The 14,806-nt window shown below is 40.2% G+C and overlaps 1 protein-coding gene across 2 annotated transcripts in view; it reads left to right on the forward strand.

The window, feature by feature from the left end:
• LOC148401715 (beta-1,3-galactosyltransferase 1-like) overlaps window positions 1-9,401 on the forward strand; it is a 55,769-nt gene extending 46,368 nt beyond the window's left edge. Inside the window, exons 4-5 of one of the 2 annotated variants that reach the window (XM_088369573.1) lie at window positions 6,579-6,666; window positions 6,828-9,401. In XM_088369573.1, coding sequence (XP_088225699.1) covers window positions 7,084-8,070 — 987 coding nt within the window. In that variant the 5' untranslated portion in view covers window positions 6,579-6,666; window positions 6,828-7,083 and the 3' untranslated portion in view covers window positions 8,071-9,401. The remainder of the gene's footprint in view (window positions 1-6,578; window positions 6,667-6,827) is intronic. The other variant, XM_088369572.1, reaches the window with a different exon arrangement.
• Window positions 9,402-14,806: the final 5,405 nt, after the last annotated feature.

Genomic DNA, 14,806 nt, shown 5'->3' on the forward strand with positions numbered 1-14,806 from the left:
ACTGACGTCTCACATGACATACTCTATGTATGTGTGATTTATTGTCTGAATCAGGGGTGGGCAATAAATTTTGCCGCATGAAAAACTGGAACGCTTGCCGAGGTGGTTGTGGCTCCTGGGTTGTGATTTGCCCTGGTCTTATCTAAATAATTTTGTAAATTCTTGTTGTCATAACTATAAGCCAGGCTGGGTTCTATTAAGTCAGCACCCATGAAAACGTTGATGGAGTTTTTCCCCTGCCGGTCATTAAAGCCCCACCAAGAAACTTTTAAGTTTTCATTGATTATTATGGCACCATATGGACAAAGGCGATAGTGTTTTTCCTCAAGTGTTTTGCTCTCTCTCGCCTGCAGTTGTGCTGAATTACATTTCTGTTTCCAATGGCTCTGTACAGGATGAATAGCAATGAGGTGGTTAAATTTATTGTGTCCAAACAATACCATATAATAATGTTGAGAATAGATGTTTAAATTTAGTTATGGACGATATCCCCCTCAAGTCAGGAGCAATTGATGCAGTATAATTGGCCCTATCCAACCTTCTTTGTGTTCATCCTGATATCTATAAATATGTCTTTATTAAAAAATGACATAGGAAAAGGTTTTAAATACTATTGTTCAAAAGTTTGGGGTCACTTAGAAGTGTCCTTATTTTTAAAATAAAATCACATCTGATTTTTAATGCAATATCTACTTAGGTGCATAAAGGCCCATTTCCAGCAACAATCAGTGTTCTAACGGTCCATTATGTTATCAAACTGTGTTAGAAGGCGAATGGATGATGAGAAAACCCTTGTGCAATTTTGTTTTCATGGAAATTGTTTGGGTGACCCCAAAACTTTGAACGGTAGTGTATATTATCTCAAAAATGGAAAAGAAATGAACCATTTGCCCTCGAGAAAACAGGTGGGTAATGTTTTGTGTGAAACCCGTAATAACCAACTTGGATTTGAGTCGAATCCAGGTAAAAGTAAGTTCTGTTAAACTTTTTGGCATTGTTGCGGGTATTGTGACAGGTTGTTACTGAGCGTGAAGAAGGATTCTGAACGAGGAATGTGGGAGCGAGATTGACAGTGACAAATGCAGAGTGATCGGCAACGACCCCCTGGCGATATTTCGCTGCTTTAGACATATAAATACACACTCTGCGGATTGAAAGTGGGCTGCCTCTTAGCACAGAGCGGTCGCAAAGGTCCTGCTTCAATCCTGTGCGTCACAGGTTCAAATCTCACTTTTGAATTTTGTTTACCCCCCTACGATTATCATTATTTATACCGTATTTTCCGCACTTTAAGGCGCACCGGATTATAAGGCGCACCTTCAATGAATGGCCCATTTTAAAACTTTGTCCATATATAAGATATATACATTTGGCCACGGGCCGGACTTTGGACACACCTGCTGTTGTGGCTCAATATTGTTCCATATATAAGGTGCACCTGATTATAAGGCGCACTGTCGGCGTTTGAGAAAATTGGAGGTTTTTAGGTGCGCCTTATAGTGCGGAAAATACAGTACTTTGTTTACTTTTTGCAGCCGTTGCTTCGGATGTTGTGGGACTTTTGCCAGCAGTGCGTTATTGTTATTTGTACCCTCCTCAAAGTTGTTTAGTCCCAGTAAAAGAGATGCAATCTTTGTCCAGCAAGGTACCACTCAACAAGTAGTAAGTCGATATTTCATCAGAAGAGGTATGAAAATATTTTATGGAGGTCGAAAAGTTCCCTAGCTACCAATACTTTAAATCTGCTATATTGAACCAGGCAGTGTGGCTGTAAGATGTCGCCCTGGGGTTCACAACATGATTTATCTACCCTCTGACGCGTCTGTCCTCCATGCTTCTACACACCGTTCACCTAACGGCAAAGACATTACAGCTTATGAAAACAACTCTCTCATTGTCTTCTCTCTCGTGCATTGGCACTGCTATTGGTCCCTGAGCAAGGTCACTCCGCGCAACGCTAATGACGGCAATCAATTACGGGGAGCAACATGAGACAACAACCGCCCACATTTGTTGCCTCCAAGCTTTCCACATACTGAGGGTTCCTGATCATAGCCACAGCAGAATAAATCATGCAGCATGAAGACTAAATCTATAATCGCTATCTTTAATGTGTGATAGCAACTTGTAATTTTTCACATGTATGTGTGATACTTTTATTCAAAACATCGTATTAAGTCAGCATGGTGTGTGAGTGCGACTATAGTGACATTTGCCTGACAGTTCGGAGGTTTGGGGCTTGAATCTTTGCTCCGTAGAGTTTATATATTATCTCTGTGCATTTTTGGGGTTCTACTCTGCTTTCCCCCGACTTTAAAAAACATGCATGGCAATTCCATTCAAGACTCAAAAAGGTTCTCAAGTGGGATCTTGAATTGTTTGCAGGACAATATTGGAAAAACACAAGATGTGCAATACAGGGGTTGATTATTGCAATATCAATATTATAGTGTTATTTAAAGCACCCAAAGAAGTGATATTTTTATTATGTAATGAAATATTTTTTTCCACGTGGCAAAATAACCAGGCTCAAAAAGCTGAGACCCAGTTGGATGCTACCATTAGTTTGAAAAGTTCTCAATTACATTAAGATCACAGGGCATTTAGATTTTTGTTCTAATCAAAAAAAAAAATCCAACAAAAACAGTTCCAAGAAATGACCTGATTGTTGAATAGCCGATATGGAATGAAGTACAGAAAGTAAATCGTTTTCAATGTTTCTCCATTTAAGTCACTATGACTTGTATGGAACAACACCATCAAAAGGACACCATCAAACCATGAAAAACAAACACATTCAGGCAACGTAGAAACACATAAATCCATAAGCTCAGGCTGTCGAACAAAAGCAATAAAAATGCCATGTTCAATATTTCCCAACCTTGCTTATGTAATACTGTGATGTCGTGCCAATGCAGAGAATTAAAAAAAAAACTTTCTCCGACATCACACTGGAATGCCCATTTAGGTTTTTACAATCAAAGAGGTGTGCTGCTCTTGCTCTTAGGAAGGTTAAGGGGGCTGCCAATGGCCTGCAGCTTCTCATTGAAAAGCAGACACACGGAGTGGTATGTGAAATTGGAAATTATTCTGTAGGGGTAATGCACATCCAACTTCTCCATTTGGCAAAACAAGACCAAGTACTTCCTTTCTTTCATGTCACTGGCGGAGACTGAGACACAGCACCTGTAGAAATAGTAAATGTCCACAATGTCTCACTTTGTTTTTCACCAGATGTCTTCAAGAGCTTCCAAAGATCTCCATATCCAGTGTTCTTTGTTTTTTGTGTTTACATACATCATATTGTATGTTTAAGTCAACAATATACATGTATTTGATTGTTATATAAAGATTCCAGCGATGATTTTGTTTTTCTAGTTTGCTCATTGCGTATATGGCTCTTTATAATTTGTCATTGTATTTGTATGTATGCATATAAAAGCCGTACATAATTTGGATGCCCAAAGCCAGTCATACTGTTTTACCCAGCAAGACAATTTGAATGTACTGCTAGTTTAGTTAAATTGTTCGCTGTTAGTATCTACATTTCTCACCGACCAATAGCATTTACAAGTGTAGAGTCTAAAATTGTTATTGTGCTTTACTATGAGGAAAGGTCTGTGCAAACTGTGCAGCATTAGTCACCGAAGCTGTTGATGATTTCAGAGATTGACCCTCAAGGCGTCAGCAATAGTATAAAAGCTGGCAAACGTTGTGAGTGAAATCACTAATAGCAAGTGGATGTAACTGAACTCTGTTGGCGTTCCATTGAAAAATGATCAAGTTGATGAATATTTAATAAATTCCTCCGAAGCCTTAGTCATAGACACATTTCTTCTACTTTGTTATTGTATGCCTCTCACAAAGAAACTTAGACCATAGGAACGAGAGTCATTCATTGTCTCATGGTTCTCATCTCAATATATTACTCTGTCAGTCAAGGGCTGCTGATTTTTATTTTTAGTTTGCTTGGACTGGATAATCATGCACTAGAGTGCCTACACGCAGAAGTGATCACAGTGTGGAGTCTGGCATCAGAGTGAGACTTATTGGAGCAGCTGCCACTGCAGCAGAGCGCAGTGGGAGATTGCTAAATTGACATGGGTGATGGGCTTGGAGGGACTCTACATTCCAAACACTGATGCCGCAGTTCTCATTTTCTGGTTTTGCCATGCATTGACATTTTGTTGTCATGCCAACGATCTTATAGATTAGCAGATCACAAACGATATGCACCGGAATTGTATTGTTGCAATATTATAGTAAAATAAATAAATGCCTGGATGCTTTCAAGTTAATAATAATAAAAAAATCCTCATGCGTCACAAGGTTGTGGGTCATGGGTCCTTGTGACCTTGGGTGTGAATGTTTGGTGGTGGTCGGAGGGGCCGTGGGCACGCACTGGCTGCCACACTTCTGTCAGCCTGCCCCAGAGAAGCTGTGGCTACTTACGTAGCTTCCCACCACCAGAGTACCAATGTGTGACCGTATCAATAATGCATCTACTGTGAGCGCATTGCGTGCAATATAGAAAAGTGCAAAATAAATCCAATGCATTATATTTTTTTAATGCACTATTCCATCAAAAAATATCAAGAGATGTCCATGCTCTTTTCACATCCAAGAGATTAAAAAAAAAAAAAAAAACATCACTTCACACACTTTAGGGACGAAGACAATTGTTCTTTTTTTTTTTCTAGAACATGAGTCAGGTTTATTTGTACTTTTGTATTTTATGTAACAGTTTTAATATGTTCAGTATAACCAGTTGTTTTGTAATGGCTCACATAGAGTACTTAAATCATAATAACTACCGTAGTGTGCAGACACTGACTTCTTTCGTCACACTCAAAAATGATGATTCTGTGTTCTTTTGCAAGTTTGTTTCTCTTGTCAACATTATTAAAAGTGACTGGACAGTATGAAGCAAATCTGCCTTTTTAAATGGCTTAGTGCAAATTTGTTTCGGGAAGGAAAGAGGCAGAAGAAGAAAGCTGATTTGCATACAAGAGGGAGTGGAAGCAAGGTCACGGAGATAAACGTGCTGCTTTAGTGATTCTGTCAGGGACATGGGAGACATATTGCAGGAAGTGGAGATTGTGACCGCCCCATGTGACTGATTGCAGTAGGACCTGTCAATAAGTTAATGTTCACTCAGAAAAGGAAAATGACTCATAACAAAACAAATACATGTAAGATATGAGCAGCAATGTGAAAAATGGGCTGCCAAAATGGCAAAAACACAATGCATACGTGAGAGTGACATAAATACAGATGGAGTGATATGTGGTGCAACATACATAAAGAAAGATCAGACATCTAGTGGTGTGTTGAAAGAGTGAGTGATTGAGAAGATGAGGCGGAGGTGTGGAAAAGCAGCCATGATGAGATGAATTCGTCCAGGCAGAGAGATTGATGACTATGCTTCAGAGGGAAAACGAGAGATGGAGAACAGGGCCAGGGAGATAGAGGAAATGGGGGTGGAATCAGAGAGAAGTCCTCATGAAAAGAAGCTTCAAGCCCCTACAAGACAAGGCAAATTATTTTGCCTGATAAAATGACTAGCAGCTTTTATAAGCACACCACCACCTGCCAGCAGTATGCTAACTAAGCACATTTCACACATCCAATATTTCTAATTGGATCTTTATGTCGTGTTTCGCTGCTCATCGCGGGCTGTAAATTTCTTCTGTGTGTCCTACAAAGAGTTCTAATCCTGCATCATCATTTTCATGAAGCAGGAATAGCTTGAAATTTGGATTCCATTAAGTATTGGCACATGTGACTGTCTGGTTTGTTTTGTTGTTATTGATGAAACCAATTGAGAAGCAAAATGTTAAGTCTTATTCACTTCACTTCAGCCTATTTTAAGTCTATTTTTTCCCAGTTCTTTTCCTCACCAAACAATAAAGTAATTAATACTATATTCTAAGTTGTGTATCAAAGCTAGATGAAAATATCTGGAAACAAATGCTAAATGATCTCTTTATTCTCATTTTAGCGGAGAGTGTAACTGTACATCAAAACAGTTTGTGAACAAACCAAAAAGGAGTATTCGACCATGACCATTTCATATTTATTGCTTAAATTCATCCCCTCAAGGTCTGACTGTGTCCAATTAGAGCTGCAATTTTAAGAGTTGCTAAAATTACCACAGCGGCGCTGGTCTAACTAAATGAAATGGCATCTCATTAAGGCGTGTGAAGTCAATATGCACGGCCAAGTCTAGATTTGAGATTTAGTGGACTGATAGTGACCATGTGAAACCTGAACTTCTCGGAGTGGAGCACGAGGGGCAATCCGACCAGAAGATGAAGTGGATATTAATAATTTGCAATGTTAAACATTTACTTTGTCTGCTTCATCTCGCCAAATTCGCCGAGTGAGTATGACTGTCATCTAAGTCCAGATCAACAGAGTCATCTTAATAATAACTGCAAACAGATAGTGGAGCTGAGGCAAAGCCTACTACTTCCATTTCTTTACGCCACAGAGCATGTGATCAGAGGCAGTATTGTTTAAGTGACACCAGGGTTGGTGGGTGCAATGCGAGTAGAGTAATCCCTCCTTTATTGCAGGAGTTATGATCCAGACCACCCCCAAGATAGATGAAATCTGCCAACATCCAAATATTCAAGTCATGCAAGAAGCCTCAAAAAGTGAACTGTGATATAGCCACTAGGGACCACTTTAGAATAATATACACATAACTAGACCTATCCTTATAATGGTTAACATATGGCATTTCAATCTTGATGCTCATCATCTTCCTCTTAGTTACTTCAAAATGTGGTTTCCACTGACCGGTCTGTGTTATCCAATTTCAGATCCTGTCGAAGACACGCCCTAAGCGGTTCTGTGAGAGGCAATGGAACGCAGTGACATGTTGACCATGATAAGATATCTCAGCGGATTTTCTTTTCAATCACACTAGACAGTAAAGAAGCCTATTATTTAGGATTGATGTCCCATGAGGCAGGGGCGGCCCCAACATGCACCGTCCAATCTGAGACATCCCGTGTCAGCCTGGTCATAGAGTTTCCAATGCTGCCGCCACCTGTAAAGCCAACAAAGTAAACAGAGATGCCTTCTAAGGTCTCCTGTTTGTACTTGCTGACAGTGGTTTGCTGGGCCAGTGCTCTCTGGTATCTGAGCGTGACCCGCCCATCCACTTCCTATGTGGGCCAGCTGAACATCCCGATTCGCAAGGCACCCAAGATGAGTAAGAACACCACCTTCGGTAACTACCGCACTCGGTCTCTGAATCCGCATGACTTTGACTACCTCATCAATGATGCCAAGAAATGTGAGACGGAGACCCCTTTTCTCGTGATCCTGATAAGCACCACCCACAAGGAATTTGATGCACGGCAGGCCATAAGAGAAACGTGGGGTGACGAAAGTACATTTCCTGACGTGCGTGTGGTCACGCTCTTCTTGTTGGGTCGCAGCACGGACGCTGTCCTTAACCACATGGTGGAGCAGGAGAGCCAGATCTTCCACGACATTGTCGTTGAGGATTTTATTGACTCCTACCACAACCTGACTCTCAAGACACTTATGGGCATGCGCTGGGTGGCCACCTTCTGCTCTAAAGCCCAATATGTTCTCAAAACAGACAGTGACATCTTTGTCAATATGGAGAACCTCATCTACAACCTCCTCAAACCCAGCACCAAGCCCAGGAGGAGATATTTCACAGGCTACGTCATCAACGGCGGGCCAATCAGAGACATGCGGAGCAAGTGGTACATGCCGAGAGACTTGTACCCAGACAGCAAGTACCCACCATTCTGCTCCGGCACTGGCTACGTGTTCTCGGCAGATGTAGCCGAGCTCATCTACCAAACCTCACTGCACACCAGGCTGCTACATCTGGAGGACGTGTATGTGGGAGTGTGTCTGCGTAAGCTGGGGATCCACCCCTTCCAAAACAGCGGTTTCAACCACTGGAAAATGGCTTACAGCCTCTGCCGCTATCGACGAGTGGTCACCGTTCATCAGATCTCCCCTGAAGAGATGCACCGCATTTGGAACGACATGACCAGCAAGAAACATCTTAAATGTTAGCAGGACTCCTCCAGCCTCACTCTGTGAGTCAGGGAGCTATTGATTGACCTTCTATCTATCTATCACTTCTCCAACATCGGCAAACACTGTACAGCACAAAGCACTGCGCTGAAAGGAGAGTATTGACAAACCATTCAGGGCTTTGTCCAAATACTGATTGCTTTGCCGGAAGTTTCTTTAGCACAACGCCAAACATGCCTGTCTGTAACCTCCATTTTGTCAAGTGTTTTTATGTGCATCCAACCTTGCACACTCGCTTGTACGGAGGTGGTGGGCGTCATGCCTTTGTTTTTAATCACCAAGAGTATTAACTGTCATCAGTGACCAGTGATTGGATCAATACCAACACATGCCATTCAAGTGACTGCGTTTGCCATTCGCGTTGAACTCAAGTTCTACTGAATGTATGTGTATCTTCTGTTGTGCTAAAGCCAAGTTTCCACCAGGTTCCATCAGTTCATGGTGGGTTATGTTGGTCTGTCAACCAGTTCACAGATGGCAATACAACTACCGTATTTTCCGGACTATAAGGCGCACCGGACTATAAGGCGCACCTTCAATGAATGGCCCATTTTAAAACTTTGTCCCTATATAAGGCGCACTGAACTACAAGGCGCACCTTTAATGCAATCACAATATAATAACTTGAAATGGTGAAAAGAATAACAATATATCAATAATGTTAATATCACACAACACATTTGGCCCGCGAGCCGGAATTTGGTCCATATATAAGGCGCACTGGACTATAAGGCATACTGTCGGCTTTTTAGAAAATTTGAGGTTTTTAGGTGCGCCTTATAGTCTAGAAAATACGGTACTTACGTAAACATATCAGTTAAATTGACAAAAGGGTGCCAAAACAATACCACTATAGGGATTAATTATTTTTGTACCTATCGCAACTTTTGTGAAAATTAAACTAAACCAAAAAAAAAACACTGCTTGGTGGAAACGGGCTTTGGCAACGCAGCAGCAGGCCTTGTATTTGGTACCACAATAACTTTACGGTAAAATGGTTAAATAACTCCATTTGGGGAAAATGATGTATCAACAACCCATTTGCCGATGTATGCTGTATAATATTTAAGCATATTTTCTTACAGATCCACCTATCTTTTTATTGGTTGTCAAGGAGAAGAGAATTTGCTGCTTGTATTGGTAGTGAATAGTATTTCTTTTGTTGTGTACTGTGCAGCTATTTGTCTCAGGCAGTGCAGAGGATTTGTGTGTATGTTTACCTGAACATGAATGAAAGTCATTGAACGGGGACTGAAAAACCTTACTGTTTGAGGTTTTTAGAGTAAATAAAGCCGTTTTATAAGATTTTATATTTGCATTTGTTGGATTTGATCTGCAGAATGACGCAAGGTTTAATATAAGGGCAGGATTCTGTAGAAATATGTGTTTGGAAAAATTACCGTATTTTCTGGACTATAAGGCGCACCGGACTATGAGGCGCACCTTCAATGAATGGCCCATTTAAAAACTTTGTCCTTATATAAGGCGCACCGGACTATAAGGCGCACCTTTAATGCATCATGTCAGATTTTTAATCCGAATCAAATCATTCTCCATTTTATCTTTTTTATTTCAACTTCAGACGCAACAAATTACTTTATAATCACAAAATAATGATCCATAGTCTTTTTGATTCATGATTCATAGTCTTCAGCGGGCCACTAATGATTAATTTCATGACACAATGCTTCGGGCCAGTTTAAATTTAGGAATTTGGTCCATATATAAGGCGCACCTGACTATAAGGCGCACTGTCTGCTTTTGAGAAAATGTTAGGTGTTTTGGTGCGCCTTATAGTCCGGAAAATACGGTATGTCATTAATTATTTATGATTATTATTAATAATTGTTATTTGTGGGATCAAAATACCACCGGTATCTTTAGCACATCACACGTAATCACACAGCAGCAGTGTTAATAAAGCTGTTGTGTCTTTGACCTTCTATAGTAAATTTTCTGTAAGGTTTTATGCCATGCAAAACCGTTCCCATGTTCCTTACACTGGATGATAAATCCACCACAAATCGGAGTTTCTTGTGGAAGCTCTTTGGTGCAACATTACGACATTACCTCATCAAAGCACAATTCTGATCCGCTTAGTTTATGTGGAGAGTCGTTAAAATCCATATTCTATTTGCAATGACTGATAATAATTCTGTTCAGTATATGGTCTATTTGTTATTCGGCGAACTTGCTGGGAGGATTCTCGAATGGCATCAATGAACTATGTCTTCCAGGGTTTCTTCTTGTTATTTTTGCATTCCTCTGATCAATCACTCCTTCATCTGATAAGCTGTGAGTGTATGCTGAGAAACAGAAAGACGGTGCTCAAATCATAGAGCATTTAGAGGTTTATTAGTCTCATAAAATAAAAAAACAAGTGAATATTCATTGGCTTCTCTGAAAAAAATATAACGAGCAAAGCAGAGTGATCGACAACTGGGACACTCCCTTTCTCAAACAAGGCCTTGGTTTTGAAGCACAGCAATGCTTACGGCATGGGGAGACCTTGTTTCGCATTGTACCCTAATTAGACTCTGCAAAGACTGCAGGGCATTTTTAATCCTGCATAATCTTCCTTCATCTCCTAAAAAGCACAATGTTAGAACGCAGATTTTGATATTCTTTTATTCACATTCTTTCACCAGATCTTCACGACCTTTTGTTTTTCGGGCACAAAAGGATTATACTTCTACAGTTTAAAGAACATTTGGAAGTGCTCGGAATTGCCAGATAATGCTGTCACACTATCTTCAGCTTGGAAAAGCAGTCTCATGTTATATCCAAGAGTGATCACTGCTAGCTCCAAGAGAGAGCTCCTCTGTTTTTTTTCTTTCCAGCATATGCGATCATATTCATGATTATCTCCAGGCCAAGAAGGAAGCCTTTCATCCATGCATAAGTGGTGAATACACATACTGTAAAACACACCGATTTGAGGCCACCTTTTTGGCATCCATTATTTTGTGCGTTTTGGCATCCATTATTTTGTGCGTGTATGTGTAATGCCAGCACGGTTTTGCATGTGACTAGTGTGTCTGTCCCACAATCTGAGGTTCCAGGATCGAATCCTGTGCTTGTGAGGATAGTCTCCAGGTATTCACCTCATCTCACATTTCAAAAACATGCAGTTTAGGTTCACTGGAAATAATGACTTGTCCATGGACTTACATCTGAGAGTGAATCTCAATGATCGGAATCAGTTCCAGCTCACCAATGACTCTGAACAGGATAAATTGTATCGAAAATACTGGATAAGTTTTAAAATGTGCTAAATTTTAATCTTATACTATAAAGTCATTTGAGAATAGTATGAGTGGTAGAAATGCACCAAAATCTGGACCCCAAAGAAGTCAGAACAAGGAAATGAGCAATCATTAAATCACGAACATATGGACACACAAGAAAATAACACTGCCCAATAAACAAAAGGCAATGGCAACAAAAAGTCAACGACGTGACAACAAAAGACAACGAAACAAAATGCAATCTACTCAACATTAGAAACAACTGAAACGGAAAGGAAAGTAGCACTTAATATAGCAGAACTAATCTATATACGTATACTAGCAACAAACAGCGAAAGGAGAAGAAACATTGACGGTCAGCAGGTACAGAAGAATCGATTCAGCACCTTCCTCCGACTTCATCTGATGTTAGCTACTCAACCACACTAATGGCGAAGAGATGCACCGCCAATGTGCATCAAAGCGATTAAAAACACAAGGTACAAACACAGAACCACAAAAGATCCTCATTTGTTTTGTGTATTGAGCGAATGAGGTGGAACGAGCAGTTCATTTTACTCTCATCTCTCTCATAAATGTATTTATGAGCCAATTTTAACTGTCTGTATTTCCTCCCCTCTGCTTTTATTCATACCACGGGGTCTAAGAAACCTTCAACCAGCGCGTCTGCAAAATCCTCAGCCGATGCTTCTGAGAGGCCGTCTGGTGCCACACTGTCAACATAGAACACTTTGATTGCAGAAACTATTTCAGGAAGAACTTCCTGTAATGTGTGATTTGACAGAGTGTGCCTATTTTGTTGTGTTACTTTGACATTATTCTTTGCAAACGTGAACAAGAGCTGCTTTGTGAGAAGAGCATGCGGGGAAGTTCAGTCGCTTGTGCCTCGCACAGTACGGGTTGAATCTTCTGAAAAAGGCACACTGTCTGAACACTGTAACAAAATATACATGGAATACATAGTACGTAAATAGATTGTGTTGACTGTAGCACTGCGTTCTAGTCAAGTGTTTTGCTCAACCAGAGCCACATAAATTCCAGGCATGCACAGATTGACTCAATGTAGTAGATTTCAGATGGTGTATTTAGAGAGGGAAAAAATCTCACTTTAAACCAACATTGCAATCTAGAGGAGCCAAAGAATACAACAACAGGTTCATGAAGCTTCATTTTGCCATCACTACCCCCAGGTGCCAGGCCAGATAACTGATTTTGGGGTACTTGCAGCTTTTCCCAGGATTTTTTTCCCCCACGTTTTTCCCCGATCTGTAGAGAACATATATTGAATGTTTATCAGCATTCTCAAAATTTTGGGAGGTATGTAAAAAACATTTTTGTTTGTCTTGGAAGACCCCCTGAGATAGCTATTGCTCACTATTGCCAGGATGTTAAATGTTTCCAATTTAATGATTAATACTAAGTGAGTTCTTTGTCTTTATTTTTTTTAACAATGCCATAGTTAAGAAAATCGGGAAGAATCACACCCTAAAGCTTCCTTCAGTCCCTTTTCCGCCGTGATGTGTACGATAAATGACAATCTTATTTAATGGAGGATGTGACAGTACTGAGCTGATGGAAGATAATCACAGGATGCCGTAAATGATGTCAGGAGACTCGTTTTCGGCTTCTTTATGGTCATAATAACCCTTATCTTGTCAGTTGCTGCAACGTAAATCAAAAATATCAGCACAAACATTTTGTCTGGACAAAATGACTCACATGTACATTTGGAAATAGCGCAAGGCAAATGTATTTGCATGTACAAGACAATTCAACGTGTTACATAAAACATGTAAAGCATTACAGAAAATGAAACAAAATATGAAGACAATTCAATCATTTAAAATAATAAGACTAGCATGATTAAAACCAAGCATCAATCTATATAAGATATAAAATAGGGAAATAAGACATGGGGATTAAAATAAGGAGGCTTAAAATAAAAATAAAGGATAGATTCATAAGAATGATGCAGTAAACAAGAGAATTTTCAAATGATCTGACGGTCTGAGGACAGCTCAGGTACAGCTACATAGATGTTTGTTTCCAAACAAGGTTTTATGGACTATTATCAGTCTTTGTGGCCCAGAGGCTGATCTCAGTTGATGAGAAGGTCCACTTTCATACCAGCTGAAAAGAATGCGAGCAAAGCCGGAGCTGAGCAGCTGGCATCTACACACAGCGCAGGAGGTCTCACGTTCATCAGGTTGCACAAAGGTTGAATGATAGAAGAGTCAAGTCCAAGTCTTCCTCGTGGATTAATACAGACGCACGCACACTCAAGCATAAACATGATAGAACGTATTCTCTCGATCGATGCTCTCACCTTGGGGATTTCGAACAGAAGAGTCAGCTGAGATGAGGAAAGAGTCTAGTGTTCCGCTTCTACTTTGCCCACGTGAAGCTTGCCTCATCTTATTATGCACTTTGAGCTTCATAGTGTGAAGACTGCAACTCAGCAAAGTTCTCCAAGAAATGACTTTAATCTGGCCGGCTTTCAATTCACTTTATGGGTAGTGTGATAGATGTTATAGCTAGGTGGGAATTTGCTGGAGTCTCATCTTAAATTCATTTTGACTTTAGAACCTTAAACTTTACGACGTTTTTAAGACATGTTAATTCCAATCTAAGATCACAGCTTACACCTTCTTAATATTCAGTCGTCTGTCTAAATATTCAACTGGCACAAAAACTATTTTGTGCCGTTACATTAGATTACTGACTGCTTATTTGACAATCATGTATAATATAATTGTGCACAAAGTGAATATATTATGATTTCTCTCTTAGTTTTAATGCACTTAATATACTCTTGGTTCATCTCTTGCATAGATGTGCGTGGATAAAAATATTTTCATTGAGTTTTTGTTAACAAAACACGAGTCTGAGTCCTAGCTTCATTTCGGTGTTCGGCATTTGAGCGGGCACAGTGACAGTGGACAGTATTCACATGTGGTTTCTGACTCAATTGAAAACAGTGGTTCTCTTTATCTCTGTAAAATATGCTCAACCACCTCCCACTCTCACAACCATGAGCGATGTGTCACCCAGCCTCTGGCGTCACACGGCACAAAGTCAGAGTGTCCTATCGCTGAATCAATTTTGGAGGAGAAGTGGCAAGATGAGATTGCATCTGAAGAATGCTAATCCACCCCAGAGTCCACGTCTGCAGATGTCAACATTAAAGACTCAATTTCCCAGAGGTCAGTGTGGCTTGATCACATATTACCACTAACTGATAGAGTGTTTCTGACATCTGCACTCTAGAAAGCATCAACACGCTAAACGTGCAGTCGAGAATCGGGAGGTCACGTATTCTCGACGGGGTTAAATATCTGACTTCTGAAGTAGCCCCGCTACTGCTCCAACTGTGTATTCATGCTTTGGTTTAAATTTGTAAAAGAGAATGTTTGAATCGTCGTTCATTTGAAATTCCTGCAATGTTACCTTGGACATTTACCACTGTA

The sequence above is a fragment of the Syngnathus floridae genome, chromosome 2 (assembly GCF_059516105.1).
Source record: "Syngnathus floridae isolate MCC-2025c chromosome 2, RoL_Sflo_1.0, whole genome shotgun sequence".
NCBI classification, from domain to species: Eukaryota; Metazoa; Chordata; class Actinopteri; order Syngnathiformes; family Syngnathidae; genus Syngnathus; species Syngnathus floridae.